The following is a 25157-nucleotide window of genomic DNA, read 5'->3' on the forward strand; positions in this document are numbered from 1 at the left end:
TGAACTTCCGCATTTGTACTCGGCTTGGACGAGATCGCCTCCGTTCGGGGTTCTGTTTAATAGTTTACATATTTGTGTAATTTATATATTTGATCAAGCATGTACATTTTTATTATTTTCTTTGTATTTTCATTGTATTACATGTGCACGGTGCTCTTTTTGTTTGTGCTTAAAAGGTTGATTTTTTAAAAAAAAGTTTAAAATAAAAATACAAAAAAATGCCTTTGAAGTATGATTTAATACGTTCATATTATAGCCATTATACGCTATATGGCATATATCTTTGTATACCTCACTGTTGGGTTGTTGATCTGAGTGACAATGTCAGAGTATTATCACTCAGATAATACTGAGTGATAATACTCCGTTTTATGGCGGTTGGCAACACTTGGATGCCAACCGCCATAAAACAACAACAACAACAACAACAACAACATCAGAGTAGACAATTTTAAAGAAGTATGAAACTGTATAATTCAATTTATTATTATTATTTTTATTTTTATTATTTTTTGTTTGAGTGGGTACACTTTTAGTTTAGTTCTCGTTTTGTATTCTTGGTTTACTTATTTGTGTATTTTATCTTTGTTTTACAGTGTTCTTTTGTGTATTTTTATTGAAGCATCCACCCTTCATATTGACAATTTTTCTCCAGCCTAAAAATATAAAATAAAAGATCACAATAAAGTTTGTTTTTCACGTTTACGCTCGTCACTGGGCCACTCCGAGCCCGCAGGGGGCGCTGCAGCCTGCGCGCAGACTGCTGTGATTGGTCCGTTCGTAAACGCGGTTTGTTTGTTTGGCTCATTCTTGCTAGCGCCTTTGCTCCACTGAAATTACTGCGCTAACACATACAACTGACGCTGTATTAGAGTCGAATTAACATTTTATACAAACAATCGCTTTGAATTTCGCGTTGAAATGGATGATATTGCGAGACGTTTGCTGCAGAGACTCGTCAGACGGATCCCGAGTCAAACGCTTCAACCCACGCTGGAGAAGTGGGGTCGTTTAAAGCAATCACAGCTGCAGTCTATGGACTTTACCTTGTCCAAGTCTGCTTTAACTGAGAGACTAGCCTCGATCTGTGAGGCAAGTTTACTTTGATTCACAGGAACAATGTGCAGAGGCGTAAACAAAACATGTTCTGCTGCTGCACCAGTTAAACAGTTGTTGCCCTCTGTTAAAAGCATGTTTTTTCTTGCAGGAGAATGACTGGAGCATTAAACATTTAACAGAACTGGAGCTGCTGTGTAAGTTAAACGTCATCCTTTCCAGAAACTATTGCCAGTTTTGTAAATATATTCTTTTTGTTTATTTAGATGTAATTGACAACCCAAATGTTGGAATGTGGTCTGCCTACCAACTTGTTGACCCAGAAGGTATTTTGTCATTTGTATTTTAACTAGGGCTGGGCGATTATCACCTTTTTTATCTTCCTATAAACACACAAAATATCTTTAAATATGAATCTGTTGGACATCGGTGCCATTTAACAAATAATTGCAAAGTCTAAACTCGCTTGGCTTTAGACCTCTCCATAACAATGACCCAACCTTATTATCATTAGAGAAGACTAATTTGGATAAAATATGTGATTAATTGCACAGCTCTAATTTTATCCTACTGAAATAATCTATAGATAATATTCCGTGTCTTCCATTGTTTTCCAGATGATTCCCACACGGTGGAATTAATGCAGTTTAAGGAACAATTTAAATCCCACCTCACTGAACTTGTACAAAATGTGAGTAAGCCACATTTATGGAACTTCAAACTTATGAGTTTTATATGAACAATCTTGGAGTTTTCCTCATTTAATTTGTATGTTTTGATTGTTTTAGGTGTCCATCAAAATGAAGAAGCACACAGATGAAGCTGTATGGATCCGGCTCGCATGGGGTGAAAGTTTTTCCCGGCCCAATCATTTTAAACCAACATATATTGTTCACCATCTTCAATCTCCCTATGTCTTCATGACCAGCATCAGTTCAAAGCAGAAGCCTCTGTTATACCAGGTAAAGAAGTACGATGCACTACAGGTACATAAAACAGATACATTTTCTCACTCACTACATTGTTTTGCAGGCTTTGGTGTTTGCCACTAGATACCAGTCCATAAAGGATGCTAATCTCAGTGGACGCAAGCTCAATGCTATCAGGGATCTGCTCATGAAACAGTATAAACAGGTAATATGTGTTAACATTTCTGTACATTCCAATTGTTCAGATTGAGTAATCATTTGTGTTTGCTTCATAGGTGTTTCCATCCAAATTTCCTAGCCACATTACAGAAAACGATGATAATGCCCAAAGTACATATTTGCATTTACCTCGATTTCTAACTAACGGCTCATATGGGATAATTCATAAGAATATTGCTTATCCTTTGATTTTTACAGACCCACATATTGAACAAGAACAGTCCAAGTTGTCTTCAAACCGACGTCAAATGGCCTGCGAGGCATTTGGTGGTGGCAAGTTACCAGAGATACAGTCTGCAGTTTATAGGGTACATTTTGACTGATGGTGCACAGTTATATCTTTACTTTTTCAAATATGGAATCAGAATAGTTTAATTGTGACTGATTTTTTTTGTCCAGCTGGAGACCAAATTCAGAGGACATGCCCCGAACATGGCACAGCGTAAAGAGCCCTTCAAATGTGTTGTCAAGTTTTCAAGTGCCAACTTACTGGAGTCTTTAAGAAACTGTGCATCTTCAGGTACAGGAATCTCTGAGTCTCGTTCAATTGTGTTGGTTTTATTTTGTTTTTCTAGTTGTGTTGCTATTGACCTTTTTGTCCACTAGGGGGGACTAGTCAGCAACGTGTTTAATAGACATGCTGTTCTGTTCTTTTTATAGGAATTGCTTCAACGCCTGTCACACCTCTTCTGTCATCTATTCCACTCAAAGGAAGGAATTACTTTGTCATCACTGACAACGGCCCTGGCTCTTCACAGCAATAGAAATGACTACATTTTTTTTTATTTAATATTGGACTAAAAAAGGGTAATATTTGCTGTCGCAAAAACACTGGTTGTTTTAATGTGCATCTATATTAAAAAGTCAACATTACTTTATATACTTTTACTACACATGTTTGATTAGGCCATATATAATATAACAATTTCTTGCTATTATTGGTTTCCTTTTGCAGATGTATGTGTGCATTATGTTTGCTATGCTCTCCACTCTAGAGGAATTTGCCCATACATGAAATGGCACTGGTAAACATCAGCATATTATTGAGTTGAGTGGAAGGATATACAGAGTGTACAGAAAGTATTCAGACCTAAATGTTTCACTCTTTGTTTCATTGCAGCCATTTGCTAAAATAAAAAATCTCATTAATGTACACTCAGCACCCCATATTGATAGTAAAAAAAACAAATGTAGAATTCTTTGCACATTTATTAAAAAAGAAAAACTGAAATATCACATGGTCTTAAGTATCCTGATCCTTTGCTCTATTGAGTAGAAGCACCTTTTGAGCTAGTACAGCCACGTGTCTTCTTGGGAATGATGCAGCACATTTTTCACCCCTGTATTTGGGGATCCTCTGTCTCTTCCCTGCAGATCCAGTTCCATCAGGTTGGATGGTGAATGTTGGTCGTTTTCAGGTCTCTCCAGAGATGCTCAGTTGGGTCTAGGTCAGGGCTCTGAATGGTCAGAGTTGTTCTGAAGCCACTCCTTTGTTACTGTGTGCTTATGGTCATAGTCCTGTTGGAAGGTGAACCATCGGCCCATTTGAGGTCCTGAGCACTCTGGAGGAGGTTTTCTTTCAGGATATCTCTACTTGGGCCCCATTCATCTTTCCTTCAAGTGTAACCAGTCGTCCTGTCCCTGCAGCTGAAAAACAGTTTGATGCTGCCTCCACCATGTTTCACGGTTGGAATTGTATTGGTCAGGTGCAGTGCCTGGGTCTCTACACATGCCACTTAACACCAAAGTTCACTCTTGATCTCATCAGACCAGAGACTCTTATTTCTCTGGGAGTCCTTCATGTGATTTTGGCAAACTCTATGTCTTGCACTGAGGAGAGGCTTTCATCGGACCACTCTGCCATAAAGCCCCGGCTGGTGGAGGCTTGCGGTGATAGTTGACTGTGGAACTTTCTCCCTTCTGCATCTCTGGAGCTCAGCCACAGGGATCTTTGGGTTCTTCTTTACCTCTCTCACCAAGGCTCTTTTCCCACAATTGCTCAGTTTGGCTTGACGGCCAGGTCTATGAAGATTGTACAATAATGAGAAATAAAATGAACTTTTTGGATTTTGGAACAAAGACTGAAACATTTTAAACTTGATAAAAGTAGTAGTGCCAGGGCTTAGCAGTCATTTTGCTAAGAAGAATTTATCAAAATAATTTGCACACACATCCTTATCCCAGCATTTTCCAAAGTTGTGCAGAAATTTGCTGTCAACAGTCTTTATGCAGTTATTTTCTGCAGCACAAGCTCAAGTGTGAACTGTGGCACACTGCTTAGCCTGGCCAAATGGGGAGTGTCTACAGAGCCGCGAAACTGCCATGTTATTTTGTGCCGCGGCTCCTGAAAATGCTGGGCTATGTGTGTCTATAGATAATTTAGATACATTGTGCACGCATATTAACACGTAAAGTTACAAGCTAGAATGCATCACGTTGAATGGGCATCTTTATATAGATCCCTTTTTAAGGAAGTTTTTTATTATTCCACTTCTGTTCCTAATCTGTGTTGATACGACAAGCGAACTAAATGTTCTCTTATCGTATCTTAAACATAGATCATAGGTTTAATGGTGGTTTATAGCAGTATGTGGACCAGTGAGGTTAGTTTCACATGTGGCCCGCCCCTCACAGTGGCCTACATCTGCGGTAGTGTTTACGGCCTCACCCACCCATCCCTTCAGCCGCGTGCTTCTGCAGGACATGTGACGTCACTGAGCCACGAGCACGTTGGTTGGTGCATGCTCTGTGCTCCGTGTACCCGTAAGTACTGTACTAGAGAATCTATGCGCAATATAAACTATGCGCACGATGGATGTTTTTATGTATTTTCAAAGCAAGGCTCTCACACTACAAACATAATTTGAGCATAAAAGATGATATGCTTATGCGTAAATGTATGTAGGCTTTATGAAAACCACTTCGTACTTCTACCACCATTGCTGTTGCTGTTATTGCTGGACCATAAATAGTATTCTGTATTGTGTACTCGTTTTCTGTTAGTGTGTGCAGTTTCATGCCCAGAATCCGAATTTTCGCCATTGTCAGTGAACAGTGAACTAGGAACATGGTTTGGCATTAAGGTGCAACAATGAATTATAATAGTTGCAAAATATGTCAAAAGGGGCATGCATAAAATTCAGAATTTACAGATGCACAGTCTTAAATCGTTATACACCGGTCTGTACCACATAAGTGAGGCTTTTACATTTCCGCAAACCGACCTAAACCTCTTGGTGCGCCTCTACTGAAGACATTACGGTAAGTCTGGTCCGTCCGTAGGGCACAGCTTCAGTGTGGGCGGGGCTACGCGCTCATGTTCTTGTTTAGAAGTGAACTCAGCTCCATACTTTCTGCAACGTGAGTATTGAGCCCCGTGCAGTTTCAAGCGACCAATCAGTGGGCTCCGGGGTAGAATCGGGCGTGGCCTTAAGTTTACACTGACCAATCAGTATGTCTGCTTTCTTCGTACTCTCCAGCCCATGCACATGCACGTGTGTCCCTGCGTGTAAACTGGTGTTGGGGAAAGAACACGACTGTGTTCAGAACATACAGTGACCGCTTCGCAGAGACTGTGGATGTCGACGGATTTCCTCCTACTTTTACTGCATTGCACTGTTTTCTTTTGGATAATATCAAACTACTGTTGGCATCGTAAAGGCTTTTAAGGTAAGCATCAGTTTTATGATCTGTTTTTGTTCCTGTATTTGATGCTGTATAGAGAGCATGTCAGCTGTCACGTTACTCGTTGTACTAACATGTAACTATTGTAGAAAAAGATGATTTTGTATTCATCTGGACTCATCTGGTTTTTTGAAGAATAAACCCCCCAATACGTTTCGACTCTCATCCAAGAGTCATTCTCAATCTGCGAATCGTGACCGGGAACTCAGATATCTGTTCTACTCTGTGCAGTAACATGTAACTAACATGTAACTACACTATTAAATGTGTGTTTTATTGCTGATCCTGTCCGTCATTTTGGTTAGTATCTGTGCAATCTGTTGTTTATTAAGCTCTCCAGAAGCGGAAGAAATTGTAACTGCACCCTTTAACCCTTTGTACGTACTCTGTGTTCTGATTGAGGAGATTTGCTCATCAGCCAATGGTAAGTGTCATTACCTGGCTGTTTGCTTGGATGGTGAGGACTGTTGTTGACACATGTATTACAACAAAGATTTTCAACTCAATTTAACTTTTAGGGGCTGGAAATGCATGTGGACGTTGCACAATGTAGCTGCTGGACTCCAAAATGCTCTTCTGTGATAGGTCCACACTGTCCACCCATTCAAATAGTTATCAGTAATAACCAGTTATAATAACACTATTATAGAACATGACAAAGCCAGAAAAGGGCATCACCAACCTCAACTGTTTGATTTGACCAGGTCTACAAGGAGTTGGTTACTTTTGGGACAGAGTGTTCCGTAGATAAGCTTGGGGGGGATTTTATTTTGAACAATATTGAAAAAGTGAAAAGCAACAAAGTACAAGACAAAGTACAAAACAAGTACATCACACAGTCATAGAAAGATACAAAATATAACACATCACATCACTTTCCTGGAAGGTGTGAATGATGCCCAAACGCAGACGTTCAATTAAATGAAATGGCCCGAAAAATAATTTAATTTTAATATAATAAAATATTTTTAATCTAGAGTAATCAAATAACCCAATAATAAACAGATTTTTGGTGTGTGTTTATATGCACAAGAGCAATGTGATCATCATAAACACCTTGTGACACAGGCCATCTAATTAGTTAATGTTTAACTGTTGCATTTTGAAGGCAAAGTACAATACATTTCAAAATAACTCTTTAATCTTTAACTATAAAATATAAATATAGTATCAGGAATTAGGACTACTATCTTCACCCATGAGGTCTAAAAATAGCTAGACTGTGTGAGTTTAATCCTGTGTTTTTATTTGTGCTGGTGTTGGTGCCTCTGCTAACATCTGGGGGCCACTGCAATAGATGCACGATCACTGTGTGGTCTGATAATCTGGTCAATGCTAGTTCTGTTTAAAACCACAAGATGAGTTGGGCCGTAAGCACACTAATAATGCAGTATTTACTTCTTTTGTTTGTCTCCACTCTTCAAGGTCAAATCAGGCACATTATGAACAGTTTATCTGTATCACTTGAATCACACTGAGCTGAATGAGGTGTCGAAAAGAGAGAGAGTCTAAAGATTATCTTGACTGTAGAACATTTAGGCCAGTTTACTTGTGTCAAAATAGTGTGAATTATAAATTTAGTTAATCTTAGTCTATACAGCAGACTATGTGACAGACTCATGAAAGGCTGATGAGGAATGTGGAAACTGAAAAGTTCCATATGAAGTCCTGTTGGTGCCATTGTAAGGACTATGCAGTTGTGTAGAGTGTTTAGAGACAGCTCGTGTCTTTGTCTCATTAGTGCTGGATGTCCAGAGCTGGTCTGGGATCAGCTGCTCTGCCATTGCACAGAGCACATTGCCCAGTCTGCAGACGCATGGTGTGCCCTGTGCACAGTTTACAGACTCCAGCCGCAGCAGCCAAACTCCGCTTTCTGATTGGTGCAGAGTGCCGACCAATGAGCGGCCAGCACCGCTCGCGGAAAGCACTGCCGAGTACACGTGCCGCTTGTACACAGCAGCGGGCGCGCGGCAAGAGGCTGCAGTGCACGCGCTGAGCCTGTGGACACCAGGGTGGACACTGCACACACGCACTCACGATGAGGACCACTTTTATACACTTATCTACACTTTTATACACTTATCTACACTTTATACACTTATCTACACTTTATACACTTATCTACACTTTTATACACTTATCTACGTTATTACACGATATTACAGTGTCAGTGATGTAGAAGTGCGGCTCGTGAGTCAATCAAATGAAGTTTCACGTGTTGTGTTCATGTCTTTGTAAGTGTTTCTGTGTGAGCTCAGGTCCCATGACACACTCGGGTCAAACCTTTGTGTGTTCGAAGAAGTGCTCTGATTCATTTGTGACTCAGATTCCAAACTTAGTTTGCACACATGAATGGAAACATACTTATATTTACAATGCATTATAAAGAAGGTTATTGCAGCCCTTATTTGATAATTTCAGGATTAGAACATTGTTTTGTTTATTAATGGACATCCAGCTCAGGGCGTGCAGTGTGCAAAAGTGTTTCTCATTGCATTAAATGGGAGTTTTGCTAAGATTAACATGGATTGAAAGTGCTTGTTAGGCCTACAGTCCAAGAGGATATTACTGCACTGAATTTCACTTTTATTATTTCAAATCACCACTCGTTTCTTACCAATGTGATCAGTCCTGTTTAAAGTGCCACCATCTCTTCAGAGTTAATGTAATCTACTAAATCTTGTGTCATTTAACGTTTGGATTCACATCCAAATTTCATAATTATTTATATAGTCTGCAGCATGTCTCTGTGCCATTGTTCAGGATTGTCATCTGTTCGACAGCAGATGATTCTCCTTGTGTGGTCCCAGGGGGCTTCTGCCTCCTACTGAGACTCTCAAAGACCACCACATGCTCAGGCTAAAGGCAAGAAAACCCAATTATCCAGGCTGACATGACATTCAGTCTTTTCCCTGTTATTCACCTAAAATGACTTATTTAATCTTTCAGTTCATTATATTGATTATAATTAATATGATACATATTATACTATTAGAGTCGACCTGGTTGGCTCAGAGGTGTTGGCTTGGCGCTCCCGTGTCTGTGCCTTGTGCTCCACATGCGCCTATAGCCCCCACTCAAACACTGGAGATGTGGTTATCAGGCCCTGGACAGTCATTTTTTATAATGACCACAATAGAGAAACAACTTACCCTTTGTGCCAGTATCAGATTGGACAAAAATGGCCCTTTGTACACTTTATATCTTAAACCAAATATAGTATACTAGTGTTTGTAGTGCTATTAAAGCAGCTAACACTATTATATAACAAAATATCTGAACATTTATAGCAAATATCCTTGACCATGACTATATTGCTGCTGACTGTACATTTAGCTTTTTCTAAAATGCAAGCTTAGATCAGTGTGCACAGAAAATGCATTTATTAGCATATAGTCTCCCCCTGGGTTTGGATTGGGGAGGGTGGGCTGCAACAGCACATCCCGGTATTACGTGCCAGATCAGCGTTTAGCTAGCAGCAGCACCTCCGCCCACCGCCGTGTGTCTCGGTGGAAGTGTGCATGGATGCCAGCCCCCCCCCACTCCCCAATGCACCCTCACACATTCCCAGATCACGACTGCTCCTTCCCCTGCCCCAATCAGAGCCGTCGCACACACTTTGTCATGTGCCAGCATTCACCGTCCATCTGGCCAAACATAATTCTTATTGGCATTCCAAACAACATGAATCTGATTATGTATCTATCTTGCCTCTGAACCCGGTCCACTCACCTGTCGCATCATGACTGGAATATATATGTCCAAGTATGGATCCACCCGCTTCAAAGCTCAGCAGGTAAACAGGGCTGTAGGTCAGATTTGTGCATTAAACTTTATAAATCTATTGCAGTGACGACAAAGAGATGTCCCGCTCTGTCTTTTCCTTCCTGTGCCAGAGCTTAAGGGATTAAGAGGTGTCTTTCTCCTTGAAATAAGTGGCTCTAGATTACAACTTGCGTATGTGATGGCCACATATAAACTTCTGTAAGACCAGCCACATGCGCTGGAGTTTTGTTTCGCTTGTGTTCCAGGTGAAAGTGGTTTAAGCCGACGACTGACGCACAAATGTGCCGTTGTACTTACGCACTAGCACACTTGATCTATATAAGATCACATACATACTGACCTGTTTCTGTTTATCTGGTTGCAGGTCTCTCACTGAAGGACCGTGCTGAAAAAGACCCGATCTGACAAGATCACACACCGAGTGAAGCCTCCTGTTTGTCTCAGCCCATCTGCCGGAGCTCTTGTGCCAAGGCTGTTTCAGAAGCCTCACCATATTTGCTCTGCAGGGCGTTGACTGACACTTTTTCAAAACGCAGATTTTGAGCTCTTCTCGATATCTCTATTTTTGCAAGACACATGGATTTCGCTCCTTAGTTTCTTAACCACATATCCAGCCACTATGATTCATCCGAGTATATGTAGTAGTCCCACTTAAGTTTAGTTCCTTTGCCTTTGGCTAATACATTAATAATCCCTGAATTATCCCACTCTAGTATGAGTTATGACAACTCTAAAACAGGGGCCAGTAGAAGCACTCGGAACAGAGTGGCAAGGGCCGAAGAGAAGGACTCTGAGCAGGAAGCTCGTCCTGACCGATTAGATGTCTCTAATAACAGTCAGTCTGGTGCCACGCAGCAGCAGAGGAATGGCTCCGAGGGCGGCTCCTCTTCTCCCAGTGGAACCTCTGGTTCTGGTGGCTCGTCCGGAGACCGGAGGGGTCCCAACTCTGATGACATGGACGGACTATCCAGCGGGAACGACTCTGGTGAGAGGGAGAGTGAGGGCGGCATGGAGCGAGAGAGCAGCTCCCGAGGGCGTCAGTCCATTCGCAGCTCACACAGCTCCAACGGGAAGGACTCTGGCATGATGCTGGAGACCACTGAGAGCCACAAGAGGTAAGGGGCCACACCAACTGACATGGAGGGACTCTAGGCCTGTGCACACAGAATAGCATAGACCTCACAAACTTTATTCTACTGTATGCCACTAAATCCTGTTTTCCTAGCTGGTAATTAAGTTATATGTTACATAATAAGTATATTTAAAAACCTGGATACTTGAAACCTTGTCCAGTCCATGCCGTTTGCTATATTTATAACCTTGTGATGGGGTATGTTGAATTAAGTGCAGAGCCAGTTTTATTTTTGAAAAGTATTTTCTTTTTCATCCATTTTTGTTGGTTTGTCTGTTTGTTGACATGAATATAGGTTGCACATGCTCGTACACATGCCCTGCATGAGTCAGCGCAGTGCGGACCTGAGCCGTGTGGGCGATACTGTTTGTCTCTAATCTTAAACCTTCTTCTCTCAGCTCCAACTCGCAGAGTCTGTCCCCTCCCAGCGGCTCCCTGGCCTACAGCATGTTGTCCAACAGCTCGGAGCAGGACCTGCCCTCCACCTCCGGCTGCAGCAGCGACCAGTCGGCCCGTCAGCAGACTCAGAAAGAGCTCATGAAGGCCATCAAGGAGCTCAAGCTCCGCCTCCCAACAGAACGCAAGGCCAAGGGCCACTCCACTCTCAATGCCCTAAAATATGCACTTCAGTGTGTCAGAGAAGTCCGAGGTAAGAACTATTACTACTTCTACAAACTATTTACATTGGAATTTTATATATAAATACAAAAACTACAAAAAAAATTGAATCTTCTATTACAGCAAACAAAGAATATTATCACCAGTGGAGTGTGGAGGAGTGCCAGGGCTGCAGCCTGGACTTGTCCACTTTCACTATCGAGGAGCTGGACAACATCACCTCCGAGTACACCCTCAAAAACACTGTGAGTATTTTTTTCAATAGCACATCTCATTTGGACTCTATTGTACTTTATCTGTTCATTCGCTAATTGTAAAACCAACATAGTGTTCATCACTTGTCTGTTGTCCATGTTTCACATGGAAGGACTTTTATGTAACTGACGAGCTTAGATGCAATGACTAATTCTTGTTACTAAGTAACACTGGATACCATGGAGATTTCCTACTGCTTGCAAAGGGCATAAATAATGAGTGTGTTTGTGTGTTTTCAGGACACATTCTCCATGGCGGTGTCATTCCTGTCAGGGAAGGTGGTCTACGTCTCCCCTCAGGGCTCGACGCTGTTGCGCTGTAAACCTGAGTGTCTTCAGGGTACAATTTTCTCAGAACTTTTGGCACCACAGGACATCAGCACTTTCTACAGTAGCACAGCCCCTTGCCGCTTGCCTACCTGGGCTTCGAGCATTGGCTCTGGTGAGACTTAAAATCAGTGTCTTAACGCAAATCCACTCAAAAACTGTAATTACTGTGTACTTACCTGTTGGTGTATGCTTCCAGCATCTGCATCTGTGGACTGCACACAGGAGAAATCCATGTTCTGTCGCATCAATGCGAATCAAGCACAAGGGGGCGAGATGCGCTTCTACCCCTTTCGCCTCACACCGTACCAGCTCACGCTGAAGGACTCCGATGCAGCAGAACCACAGCCCTGCTGCCTGCTCATCGCAGAGAGGGTCCACTCTGGATATGAAGGTAATTGTGTAGAAGTCACGCTGCGCTGGACTTCCAAACAAAGCCAGATACAGTGGGGCACTCATGGCCCATGACTCTTCACTGACTGTTTTACTGCACATACAAGTAGTGAAAAAACATACTGCATCAAGTCAAAAGCCTTTTATGTTAGATACACGATATATTTTATGTAACACCTCCACAATATGTTCATTGTTGGTCGCACGTTTGTTATCCAACCAATCACAGCAGAGTTAGATTCACACTTGATGTAATAACACAATGGGAGTCTGGTTTTCATCTGTTGTGTCATGTCCTTTCTGCAGCTCCCAGGATCCCAGCAGATAAGAGGATCTTCACCACCAGCCACACTCCGAGCTGCCTCTTTCAGGAAGTTGACGAGAGGTCAGTTACCTCAACAATAATACTTTGACACCAAAGGCAGCGTGTGCTACGTGTCCATTTGAACTTACGTGATGTATTTTTTTGCAGAGCTGTGCCACTGCTTGGACATTTGCCTCAGGACTTAGTGGGGGCCCCCATTCTGCTTTATATTCACCCTGACGACCGGCACATCATGGTGGCTATCCATGAGAAAAGTGAGTTTTCCTCCACACGTCACTCACTGTTGAGATTGCACTTTGTAGTTGATAATATTGAGATTTGACTATATTGGAGGTGAACTAATTCATTGATGTTTGTATAAGTTTTCACACGTTTCTTTTGTTGTCCGCTGCAGTCTTTCAGTTTGCAGGGCAGCCGTTCGACTATTCTCCTCTGAGGATGTGTGCCCGCAGCGGGGAGTACCTGACCCTGGACACCAGCTGGTCATCTTTCGTCAACCCCTGGAGTCGGAAAGTGGCCTTCATCGTTGGCCGTCACAAAGTCCGAACGTAAGTTCAAGTACAACACTCAGAACACATAGATGAAATACCATAGGCTAGAACTTTATTGATATTTGCATTGTATTAAAACTAAACCAAACGTATCTCTTGTGCATGTAGGAGCCCCCTGAACGAGGACGTCTTCACCATGCCCCTGGACGGAGAACCTCGTGTCACCCCTGGCATTGTGCAGTTGAGCGAGAAGATCCACAGGCTCCTGGTGCAGCCCATCCACAGCGGCGGCTCCCAGGGCTATAGCTCCCTGGGCTCCAGCGGCTCCCGGGGTTCCCACCGCTCCCACCAGCAGCACCTCAGCGCCTCCGCCACATCGTCCAGTGACAGTAACGGACCTGCCCGGAACCAGCCCCGAGCTGTAGCGCTGCACAAACCTGTGAGTGTTTATTATTCTGACTGTCGTATTAAAGGTGCATTCTGCCCTTTTTTTGGTGTTGAATGCCATGCTCTGGAGACAAGCAGATGGCACACCTTTAATAAAACATGGTGCACCTTTAATACTAACACAAAATACATTGCACCAGAATACTAAACCAATGTTGTCATTATTTCAGATGACTTTCCAGCAGATCTGCAAAAACGTTCATACGGTCAAAACAAATGGACAGCAAGTTTTTATTGAGTCACGGAACAGGGCGGTGCCAAGAAAAACTCCCAGCATGGGTAAAAACTATCAAATAATATGTGTGCTTTGGATTTCTGTTTCAAAAGTGGCTCAAATTGACATGTAAACATTGTTCCTTGTGTAGGCGTGGTTAGTAACCTCCGAGCGGTCAGCAGTGACCCGGTGCGAGGACTGATCGCTGACATGGCCAAACCTCCCAAAGTACTGGCCCCGGCTCCTCTGGTGCAGAAGGAGGCCACCACTGGCTACTCTTACCAGCAGATCAACTGTTTGGACAGCATCATCAGGTTTGTGGACACTTTGTCTCTCTCAATATGGCATTTCAGACGATTGAATGAAAGCTAACATGGTTTTGTCTGACGCAGGTACCTAGAGGGCTGTAACATTCCCAACACAGTTAAAAGAAAGTGTGGTTCTTCCTCCTGCACTTCAAATTCTGACGATGACAGACAACAGGAAGCCAGTGGCACCAACAAAGGTAAAGCACGTTTTAGTGCTCTTATAATTTCACTTAATTACTTCTATTATTCATTAATATTAATTTGCATATGACTGAATTGATTCCCATTTCAGTTAGTCATATACATCTACAGGCGCATATTGATAAATTAGAATAGTGGAAAAGTACATTTATTGCAGTTCTTCAATTCAAAGTAAATTCAAAGAAAATTCAAAGAAAAAAAAAATTTGGAGTATATTCTATGATAAAACCATGCCCCATTATGATATTAAGAGTTCCTTCATTTCGATTCTCTGAATTGTCCTCCTGAAATAAATCACCAAATTCTATTTCATTGATATGCGCCTGTAGTCCAACTTTAATTTAAATTGTGTTGCCATTTTTTGTAGGTGGTTCGGTCAGCCTTGTAGGGGAGCCGTCCTCACTTCCGCCGCTGACCTTAGCCATAAAAGCTGAGAGTGTAGCGTCAGTCACATCGCAGTGTAGCTTCAGCAGCACCATCGTCCATGTGGGAGACAAAAAACCTCCTGAATCTGGTGGGCCTCACTCACTTACCGTTACTTCTTATCATGATTCACAGTTCGCTTCAGAACTATGTGGACTCTGACTCTGAGTTTTGTTATTTTATTATAGTCCTTGATATTAAATGGTATAAGGGTATTCACTTCCAAACTGGGGAAGGGTTCAGGAATTCCAGCTCCTTACTCTGAAGCCACTTCTTTCTCAGGTCAAAGTCATTGGACAAAGAAAATAGAAATCAAGCTGAAATATAAATCTGTCAGAGCGGCAGTAAAGTCTGAACACCTTCACTGTGGAGCCCCTGCGCTCGGTGCTTTTGCACATTTCAGGCAGATGCTGTCAGCAAAGGATTTTCTATTCGTAATTAAAAAAATAATGTTTTATTGCAATTTAGTGCAGGTAAAACCCAATTGGCAAACATTACCATAAATAAAACTTGAAAATCCTTTGCTGAAATCTATAGGTCAGTGATGCTGTCCCAGTCATTTACTGCTGCTCTGATAGGCCGAAAAACATCACAAAATCTATGTCCAGTTTGGAATCCTCCAAGAAGTGGCTGTTTAATATTAAGGAGCTATGGATATGAATAACCTGACAATGAAGCTGATCATCTGCACATATTCTCCAATTTTATTTAAAACAGAATCTTGAATATTGGTTGAATTGACAAAACTTGGGTCATGGTTCATATATTTTTGGGGGCTAACTGTAAATTCTTAATTAAAAACTACGCAAAAAGACTATTACAAATAACAATTCTACAGACAGCTCCAATCATGTTAAAACAAAGTCGGACTCATTTTGCAAACCCAAGACTTGGGTCAAGATGCTTCATAGAAACCCTGATCACTTCTTCTCAGTACCACCCCAGAAACCATTGGAACAAAAGGCATTGTCTCTGAAAAAAAAGTTTGCACATGGTTTTCCTCTGTTCAATGGACAGAGGAAGACCCTCTGCAGACGACAGTACAGGAATAAGTGGAAAGATTCTCATATATTTTCCACAACAAGAGTCCAAATCAAAGCAAGGGGCAGAGGGACCATATATCCTGCTACAAAAGTTGAATTACTTTGGTATAATTATGAGACATGGCATTTAGACATGTCTAAGCCTTTAGAACTGCCTCATAAATGTACTAATAAAACACTTCCTTTACAGATATCGTGATGGAGGAGGCTCCGACCACTCCCACTCTGGCTGCTCCTAGCACTATCCATACTCCTCCTGCTTGTGTCTCTACTCCTGCTAGTATCTCTACTCCTCCCAGCAGCACCATCATCTCCCCTCCTCCTCTCCCTCCACCTCCCCCGCCACCCTTCACTCAGGCACAGTCAGAGCGGGACACCCGCAGGAGCGGCAGCGGAGGCAGCCTGGGCCTCACTAAGGAGGTGCTGTCTGCACACACTCAGCAGGAGGAGCAGGCTTTTCTGGATCGCTTCAAGGACCTCAGTAAACTCCGAGTATTCGACCAGACCACCTCTTCCACCGTGCACTGTCCCACCCCTGCCACCAACCCCCTGTCCAGAGGTACAGAGCACACTGAACACATCTTTGAGACCTATGTGCTGAAAGCATGGCACTCATCTTTGCTCTGTTCTTCATCTTTAGGTGTGCGTTGTTCCCGTGACTACCCTGCTGCAGGGAGCAGCACTAGTCGTCGTCGGGGTCGTGGGGGCAAAAGGCTGAAACACCAGGAGTCATCAGAGCAGCACAGCTCTATGTGCAGCCACAGAGACCCCATGACCACCACCATGCCTATGCCTCTGCCTCTGCCCATGAACATGCCCCTGGGCCCCCCCACTACGTCCTCATCCTGGCCCTCTGTGGGCTCACAGGCCAGCATCCCCTCTGCCCCCTTTGCCCCCGGGATGCTTCCAGTTTACCCCATCTACCCCCCACTCACGCAGCCGATGTCTGTCCCAGATCCAACGAGATTCCCCCCGACTCAGATGGTTCCTCCCATGATGGCCCTGGTTCTGCCAAACTACTTGTTCCCTCAGATCGGAGCACCCATTCCTCAGCCAGCGGTCACAGGACATTTTTTTAATCCAAACTTTGCGTACCCAGGCACCACTCCAGTTAGTGGACCAAGTGTACTCTCTAACACTGTTCACATTCCCAATGCTGTTCCTGTTCCGGGCACTGGTGCCCCGTCTCGTAGCAGCACCCCTCAGTCCTACAGCCACACCCCTGCTGAGCGCGATGGGGCAGAGTCCCCTCTCTTTCAGTCTCGATGCTCCTCCCCCCTCAACCTGTTGCAGCTTGAAGAATCCCCCAGTAACAAGCTGGAAGTGGCCACTGCTCTGGCAGCATCACAACAAACCACACCCTCTGCACAGGGAGGGGCCCCCGGAGCACAGGGGGGTGCTGAGAACGCTTCTAAAGAGAATGAAAACGTAAGCTTTTCCTTTGACTCAAGCACGTTTTTGTCTTGATTACATGTACAAGCTCTAAAAGCTTTATCTTCCTCTCTCAGGGTGAGGCAAATGAGTCGAACAATGATGCCGATGCCATGTCGACCTCCAGTGACCTTCTGGACCTGCTGCTGCAGGAGGACTCTCGCTCTGGGACAGGGTCAGCCGCCTCGGGCTCAGGCTCTTCCGGTTCAGGTTCTGGTTCTTCCGGCTCAGGCTCTGGCTCTAACGGCTGCAGCTCGTCAGGCACCGGCTGCACCAGTAAGTCACCACATTTACACCTTCAATCAAACACACTTAACAAACCTTAACTCATTTATCCTTTATCTGTCTTCAGGCAGCAGCCAGGGTAGCCACACCAGCAAATATTTCGGCAGCATCGACTCCTCAGAGAATGATCACTCTCGCAAACAACCAGCAGGTGGCAGCAGCAGTGCAGGTGGAGATGGTGGAGAAGAGCAGTTCATCAAGTGTGTTCTGCAAGACCCAATCTGGCTGCTCATGGCCAACACAGAGGACAAAGTCATGATGACCTACCAGCTGCCCGTCAGGTGAGACCCTGTCCCCAGAGAGCACAAGCTATAGATATATATGTGTATATAGAAGTGTCATTTCCAGTTTGGTAAACAGTCTGCATGGTGCCAGCAGCTTAGTGAATCCTCTGTGTTCATGTCTTCTCAGGGACAGGGAGACAGTGCTGCGTGAAGACCGCGAGGCTCTCAGAAACATGCAGAAGCAGCAGCCGCGTTTCACAGAAGACCAGAAGAAGGAACTGAGCCAGGTACACCCCTGGGTCCGAACAGGACGCCTGCCACGGGCCATTAACATCTCGGTAAGGACCACACACCTCTGTCTGGGCCACGTGTCTGATTCGAATGTCACTGATGGTTTGTGTGTGTTTCACAGGCCTGCACCGGCTGCAAGTCCCCCCCCTGTGGGCCCCCCACTGAGCCATTTGATGTGGAGATTCATGAAATGGAGCTGTGCAGCGCGCTCAAGTCTGAGGAGTGTCATCCTGGAAAAGACAAAGAAAATACAGAGACAATCATGGGCGAGCCTCAGCCAGAGGTGGACAAGGACAAAGAGGAGAAATATGACAAATCACCAGCAGAAACAGCAGACCAGCTCAGGACTAACTCTCACAGTGGTGAGAAGAGCAGCGCCCCTGCTGAGTGTCACATGGCCCTGTAGGACAATACTGACTACACCTGCCTGTGCTCACAACACGCTGCATTCAGACACGTTCAGTGGACGCATTCAAAGACTGTGCAATACATGCCTGCAAACCACGGGACGGAACACTCAGTTTTGGAGAGTGTGAATGAGAACTTTTCTTCATTTGCTCTGGGAGACATTACATATTTATTTAAACTGTAAAATAAGAGACTAAAGGGGAATGTGTTACTAGAAGACACCTTTTACATAAATGTTTCTTCTCCGCAGTGTCCCAAACTTCTCTCATTCTTGGTTCAGCTCTACAGACTTTGTGCTGTTGTGGAATGTTTCTCCTGCTGATCGGGAGTGTGATTTTACATGGGGCAATTATGGTAAACGCTAAATCATGGTTTAAAAAACACCAGGAAAAGAAATGTGTACAGTGAATCATGTTTGACTTTTTTTATAAAAGTGTTCATCTATTTTTATACTTTCAGGCTATTGAGACAGTGGTGTTTTGTAATGTACATTAGCTGAAGCGTGGCATAATTAAAGACATGTACAGTCGTGAAGATGAGGAAGCGCCTCGGAAAGGCTCTTTCTCCTTCAGGCTGACAGCGTTTTAAAGGGACCTGATCATAATAGGTGTTTTAAAAGGGTATGAGTGAGATCAGCAAATGAAATCTTCACACCCTTTCAGTCTTTCCTCTTCCTGGCACTGTTTTGGTCACGTCTCTTTGGCTTTATGGCGTCAGTGATGTCTGCACCAGTTTCTTAATATTTTGTGAAATTGTTTGTATGAGAAAATAAACTGGGTGAGACCTTACTCTGACCTCTCTAATGCTTTTCTACGTGCTGCGTTAGGTTCATGATTGCGCCTCCTCCGCTCTATTTTTGTCGGTGTTTTGCCACAGTCGGCGCGGAGACGCAGAGCGAGCGAGCGGATCTGGGCAGCTGGTTTTGTGCCGAACCGCAGGCTGCTTCTGTTGTGCTGCGGCTCGAGCCGGAGTGGTCACCGCAGCCCAAAAAAGACAAAAGGCAGGCCTGCTCTACACAAAGATGCTTACAGGCGTCACATAATCCCTGTTAAATACAATAGCTTTTCCCCTATAGGGCTTTGTGTGGGTTACTGATTTTACTAATACTTCTACTACGACAATTACTATCAAAATCACTTCAATTTCCCACCTAAAATAGTTCAACAAAACAAAGAATGCTTGATGTAAATAAATCTTGCAGACCAAATTGTTGTCAGGCTGTGCACATGATTGATTTTGGCATCTGGTAAGTTTATGCAGTAATTAACTCACCCCTGGAAGTACTGCCACCTCCCTCATGGCCCCGCCCCTCTCCAGACTCTCCTCCACGCCTCTCCTCCCTCCTCCCTTCCTTCTCTCCTTCCTCGTCTCCTTAACCTCTCCTTCCCAGCCTCCGAGGACAGCACCATGTTGAGGGTTTGGGACATCAACTGGTTTATCATTTTGATCCTGGGATGGACCAAGGCTCAGAGTCAGACCAATACCAGGTAAACGTGTACTTCAAACATTTGAATCTTTGCCTTTTGCTTGGGTGTTCCTCTTTATCTGAATGCACGTGGCAAGTCCATTTAAACAGTTTTTTTCTGTCCTGGTTGCTGTTTGGCCACTGAAAGGACACTAGAATTAAGCGGTGGCTGTGTTGATAAAATGTGGTTGGCATCTCCTAAACAAAACCATAGCAACGGATCATTTTGAAAACCATGAGTATCACATGATTAATTGTATTCCATTTCCATTAAGGTTTGGTGATGTTTGTGTGTGTAATGTTTACTCACTTTGAGTGTAAATGAAATAGGGACAAACACATGCTTGTGGGCTCTGGCCCGGGCCGAATGTGGGCATGGCATTCCAGTAGAACGTATATATACTACAAAAACAAAAGTCACAATCCAATCTGGCAAAAGGAATGAAGCCGTATAAATGTGATTCTGTTACAAGCAGTGAGCTACCAAGATGAGGAAAACTTCAATTAAACAAGTGAAGAGGAGGTGGTGATCTAAATGAACAGTTTAGGAAACTTCTTTGATCTGTGTTTATCTGAGTGCAAGTGGGTGTGTCCCAGATGCCATGTGTGACCAGGACTGCAGTGCCACTTTATGTGGCTCACTCTAAGGAGGAAATCCATAGCATTTTTATGTGTGTTGGCAGTTTTTTGAGTTTACTTTGACCAACTTTTGAAAAACATCGTCCAGGAAACTGAAAGCAGAACAGAGGCGGTCTGTCCCAGTGTGGTTAGCAGCGTGTATGTCCCACTGCTGTGTGCACAGCTGCTGATTACTCTGTGGAGTTACATAAGCAGCATGCATATTCATGCATTGGACCAGTGCATTTACTCCTGTAACATTAATCATTTCTTTAGGCCAGTTTTCAACTGTGGAGGACACTTGGTGACAGACTCGGGCATCGTGGCCAGTGAGGGCTTCCCCAGCCAATACAAAGCCAACAGCAAATGCACCTGGTACATCACTGTGAGTTCATTATCAATGATGCATGATCAGGTTATATATAGCAGGCTCTGGGACAATGTACATAGAGGAAATGGCTCTGATTCATCAACATCATGAGTAATCTCATGACCTTTATTGTTCTACCAAAACAAGGCCTCAAAACTGTAATAAAAAGCTGTTAATCTTGAATAATGAACTCAAGCTTCTCTGCTTCCCGGTGGTCTAGTGGTTAAGGCACAGCACTTATGCCAGGCTCCAAGTGCAGCTGTGAGTCTCTCTCTCATACCCCATTTCACACTGTCCTTTCCTCTAATAAAGCCTACGGGCCACAAAAGCTTAAAAATAAATAAGCTTCTATTTCCATATAGCCTATTATCTTTTTTTTCTTTTCTAAGATTTTGTGCCTGTAGGCTTTATTGACAGGAAAGTAGTGTGAAATGGGGAATGAGAGAGGAGGGATGACATGCAGTAAATAGTCAGAGTCTTGAATTAAGCTTACGACACCTGGAGCCTGGCATATGTGCTGTGCCTTAACCACTCGGCCACTGGGCAGCTCTCAGTACAGCCGATTATCACTATAGGCTACTCTAATTCCACACTCTCCTATTTACGTAAACACCTTTGTTTCAGAAAGCACCCAAACATCACTCTTTGCTCAGCCATATCCCCCTCGACAAATGTAGTTTGTTAATTAGTGGGATAATTAATGCAAACTCCAAGAACGTGTCTTGGAAAATGACTGCATGAGAGTGAGGCTCATGCTTCTTTTGAATACACAGCCTCATTTTACTACTTTTACCCTGTCACTCAGCTGAGATATGTCCAAACAAAGAGCTCTTTACAGCCCAGTTACCGGCACATGCTTGATGAACCCAGTATTTATAATCAATCCTGTGGCGGTCCAGGTGCCCGAGGGTCATGTGGTCATGCTGTCCTTCCGACTCTTCGACATGGAGGCGGATCCCACCTGTCGCTACGATTACCTAGACGTGTATAACGGCCACACTCGCCTGGTGCAGAAGCTGGGCCGCTTCTGTGGGACCTTTCGACCTGGAGCGCTCATCTCCACCTCCAACACCATGATGCTGGAGATGGTGTCGGACGATGCTACGTCTGGACGAGGCTTCCTGGCCTTTTTCAGTGCTGGGAAGCCCCACGTGGAAGGTGCTCTCGGGAAATGAATACTGTGAACTCAGCAGGCTTTAGATTAATATATACAGTATATATAAAAGAGTGGCAATATTAAGTTCAACCTAAAATGTTGTAATTTATTAACCAATAGCCAGCAAGATTTTTATTTCTGTTGTAATAAATGTTTTTATTTGTTACTTTTACTTCTACTTTTTGATATCTCCTTCTACAAATTGCAAATGTATGTTTTCCTCACAGAAAACCAGTTCTGTGGCGGCCGCCTGACCAAAGAACAAGGCTCTGTGAAGACGCCAAACTGGCCCAACTCCAATTACCCAGCAGGCATCAGCTGCTCCTGGCATATCTCTGTGGAGCCCAACAATGTCAGGCTATGTCACCATTACACCCTAATTATCTACTTATGATCATCAAAATAATGTGACGATGTACAGCGTTTACCGGCGGGCTTTTGTGTAGGTCAGGTGTGTGGACTGAGGTTGATTTGGAAGGAAAGGGCGGGCTGTGTGTAGTGGTGAAGGGGCCCATCTGCGGGAAAACCTAACAAATTTGAAATGAAAGCGTTCATTGAGAGGCAGAGGTGTGTATCCACAGCCAAGAGATTTCACCTTAAGGATGTAGGAAAAGAGGCAGGACCAGTGACTAAATGCCTCTCTTTATGCAAGAAATCAGCTTCTTCCTCTGGTTAAAAAGTCTCACCTCAGTCTGCACGCCTTTAATGTCATGAAACGGTCGTTCAGCCCTTTGTTATGTTCAATGTGCCCTGGTGTCGTCCCGTCCAGGTGATCGAGGTCAAGTTCGAGAAGCTGGACTTGGAGCCGGATACGTATTGTCGATATGATTACGTGGCCTTGTTTGACGGGGGCGAGACCGACGACTCCAGAAGAATTGGCAAATTTTGTGGAGATTCTGTGCCAGGGTGAGACTGTTGTCATCCCACCCCGTACTCTGATTACCGCCATCTGTCTTGTATGATTGTTTGTGCGTTCAACAGAACCATAGTGACCAACGGGAACGAGCTCCTTGTGCAGTTTGTGTCCGACCTCAGCGTGACCTCTGACGGCTTCATGGCGCTCTACAACAGCGTGCCCCGGGGCTCCCGCAGACCCACGGCCGGAGGGGACTTCATTTTCCACTCTCCCACCAGCGCCGCACCGAAACCCACATCCAAGCCCTCCAGACCCACCAGACCTATAAGACCTATAAGACCTACAAAACCTACAAAACCTACAAGACCTACTCCAAAACCAAAACCAGGCCTTAAACCTACCACTAAACCACTCAAACCAAAAGTGACTCTACCTTTGAGGCCGCCTCCACGCAAACCCACGCCTAAACCTGGACTGAAACCCAGCGTCAAGCCCAAACCAGCCAGACCCTCTCCTCCGGTGAAGAAGCCCGTGCCAAAACCTGCGTCTAAACCGGCGGTCAAAGCTACACCGAAACCAAAGAGTATTAAACCGACACTGAAACCAAATGTTAAGCCGATCAAAAAGCCGACGGCTCCCAAATTTAAGCCCACGTTAAAACCAGCCGTTAAACCGGTCAAACCTACGCCTAAAACAGGTCTGAAGCCCAAGGTCAAGCCCAAAGTGACCCCCAAACCTGGAGTAGGCAAGACTGTGACCAAGAAGCCCGCTGTGAGCAAGAAACGTGAGTAATGCTGAAGGAGTTACTGGTCAGACATTAGGATAGTTTCCCTTATTTTGGACTTTTTGATGAATATGTGTTTTCTCCAGCATTACCACTGAACCCGCTCTGCACACAGAGCTGCAAAAGGACAGGAACTCTACAGTCCAGCTTCTGCACTCATGACTTTGGTGAGTGCTAACATTCCTGTACTATCAACATTATAAAAGTACTTTGTCCTCATCCCCATTTGTCTGTGTTTAGTCATCACTGGTAAGGTTACGTCCGTGACTATGGGTCCGCGAGGCTCGGCCACAGTGGAGGTGTTCCTCATAAAGGCCTACAAACCTGGACAACTGAACGTCACAAAGTCAGGTCCAGTCATGTCAGTCACGCTGCACTCCACCTGCAAGAGGTGCCCTGGGATCATCAAAGGTACTGCTGTACTTTTACTTCAAATATTTAAATTATTAATATTTAAACAGAAAATAAAAGTGACAAAAAGAGTGAAGCATGACATTCACGTTAAATACTTACCAGTATATATTTAGACAGTATATTTAGACAGTTGCAGTAATTTTCTAAAAGGTAAGAAATAGGAGTAAACCAGCCTAATTGGCTTAGTGTGGAGTCAGTCCGGAGCAAGAACTAAACCAAGTTTAGATGATCATGTTTGGTGAAAGTATCTGGCGCCAATGGCATTAAATTGATGCTTTAAATCACTTGAGCCATCGTTTTTTACTGTGTTTTAAACAATGAGGATGTGCTGTATGTAGTGAACTGCTCCATCACTGGGTCAATTTGGCTTCACTTTTCTTCACAAAACCCAATGTAGCAGAATTTCTGAGCATGTTTAATAATTCTACTAATCCTTATCTCTAGCCAAATTATGCACTTCGGCCTCAGATCTATAAAACATATATAATATTGTGTTTTTTCTTTTCCCGCAGGGCGTAATTACGTGTTAATGGGAAAAGTTGACGCACAGGGCAATGGTCAGCTGACTCCATCGAGCTTCACTCTCCTTTATAAACCCATTCACGCCAAAGCACTGGTCAATCTGTCCCACAAAAAGTGCTGACCACACAGCCCAGCCATCCCAGCACAACGCCCGCCATTTCACCCGAGTGGAACATAATGACACCAAACACATTTATGTTTAATACCTTCTACAGCATTTTTATAAACATTTAACTATAATTCAGAATGTCATATTTTATATGTGAATTATAATAATGTGATTTTGTGATAAGTAAACAAATGGTGTAAAACTGGTTATAAGTGTATCATTCTTTTATGTACAAACATAAAAAAAAACTATAAAATCTATATATTTTATGATTAGTTCAAATTTGATCTACAATTTTATTCTTGTTCAATTCATTTGTCGGACTAATAAAATAATCACATCCATTTTATTTTGGACGTGCCTCTGTTCAATCT

At 43.7% G+C, this 25157-nt stretch overlaps 3 protein-coding genes across 4 annotated transcripts; all 3 read left to right on the forward strand.

Annotated features, from left to right (window-relative positions):
- Positions 1–898: 898 nt before the first annotated feature.
- Positions 899–2968, forward strand: cenpn (centromere protein N). Its single transcript, XM_072459440.1, has 10 exons — positions 899–1092; positions 1208–1253; positions 1323–1382; positions 1674–1747; positions 1845–2018; positions 2089–2190; positions 2261–2315; positions 2403–2512; positions 2604–2724; positions 2865–2968. The coding sequence occupies exons 1-10, from the start codon at positions 922–924 to the stop codon at positions 2966–2968; spliced, it is 1017 nt and encodes a 338-aa protein (XP_072315541.1). The 5' UTR covers positions 899–921.
- A 7103-nt stretch (positions 2969–10071) lies between these two features.
- Positions 10072–19244, forward strand: per1b (period circadian clock 1b). Of its 2 annotated transcripts, XM_072459189.1 has the most exons (19): positions 10073–10789; positions 11205–11455; positions 11548–11669; positions 11919–12120; positions 12205–12399; positions 12705–12783; positions 12871–12977; positions 13118–13271; positions 13383–13653; positions 13832–13940; positions 14027–14189; positions 14268–14380; positions 14752–14898; positions 16041–16409; positions 16491–17278; positions 17359–17557; positions 17634–17847; positions 17978–18128; positions 18203–19244. In XM_072459189.1, the coding sequence occupies exons 1-19, from the start codon at positions 10389–10391 to the stop codon at positions 18485–18487; spliced, it is 4320 nt and encodes a 1439-aa protein (XP_072315290.1). In that variant the 5' UTR covers positions 10073–10388; the 3' UTR covers positions 18488–19244. The 2 variants fall into 2 exon arrangements, with proteins under 2 accessions (XP_072315291.1, XP_072315290.1); XM_072459190.1 differs by lacking the exon at positions 14752–14898 and having other exon boundaries at positions 10072–10789.
- A 582-nt stretch (positions 19245–19826) lies between these two features.
- On the forward strand, positions 19827–24896 carry pcolceb (procollagen C-endopeptidase enhancer b). The gene is made up of 9 exons (XM_072459203.1): positions 19827–19976; positions 20849–20957; positions 21842–22100; positions 22326–22450; positions 22868–23004; positions 23080–23738; positions 23825–23905; positions 23979–24149; positions 24665–24896. The coding sequence occupies exons 1-9, from the start codon at positions 19897–19899 to the stop codon at positions 24793–24795; spliced, it is 1752 nt and encodes a 583-aa protein (XP_072315304.1). The 5' UTR covers positions 19827–19896; the 3' UTR covers positions 24796–24896.
- The last annotated feature ends 261 nt before the right edge of the window (positions 24897–25157 follow it).

The sequence above is a fragment of the Eucyclogobius newberryi genome, unplaced genomic scaffold, assembly GCF_026437365.1.
Source record: "Eucyclogobius newberryi isolate DKJ021-1_F unplaced genomic scaffold, fEucNew1.0.hap1 SCAF_22, whole genome shotgun sequence".
Lineage (NCBI taxonomy): Eukaryota > Metazoa > Chordata > Actinopteri > Gobiiformes > Gobiidae > Eucyclogobius > Eucyclogobius newberryi.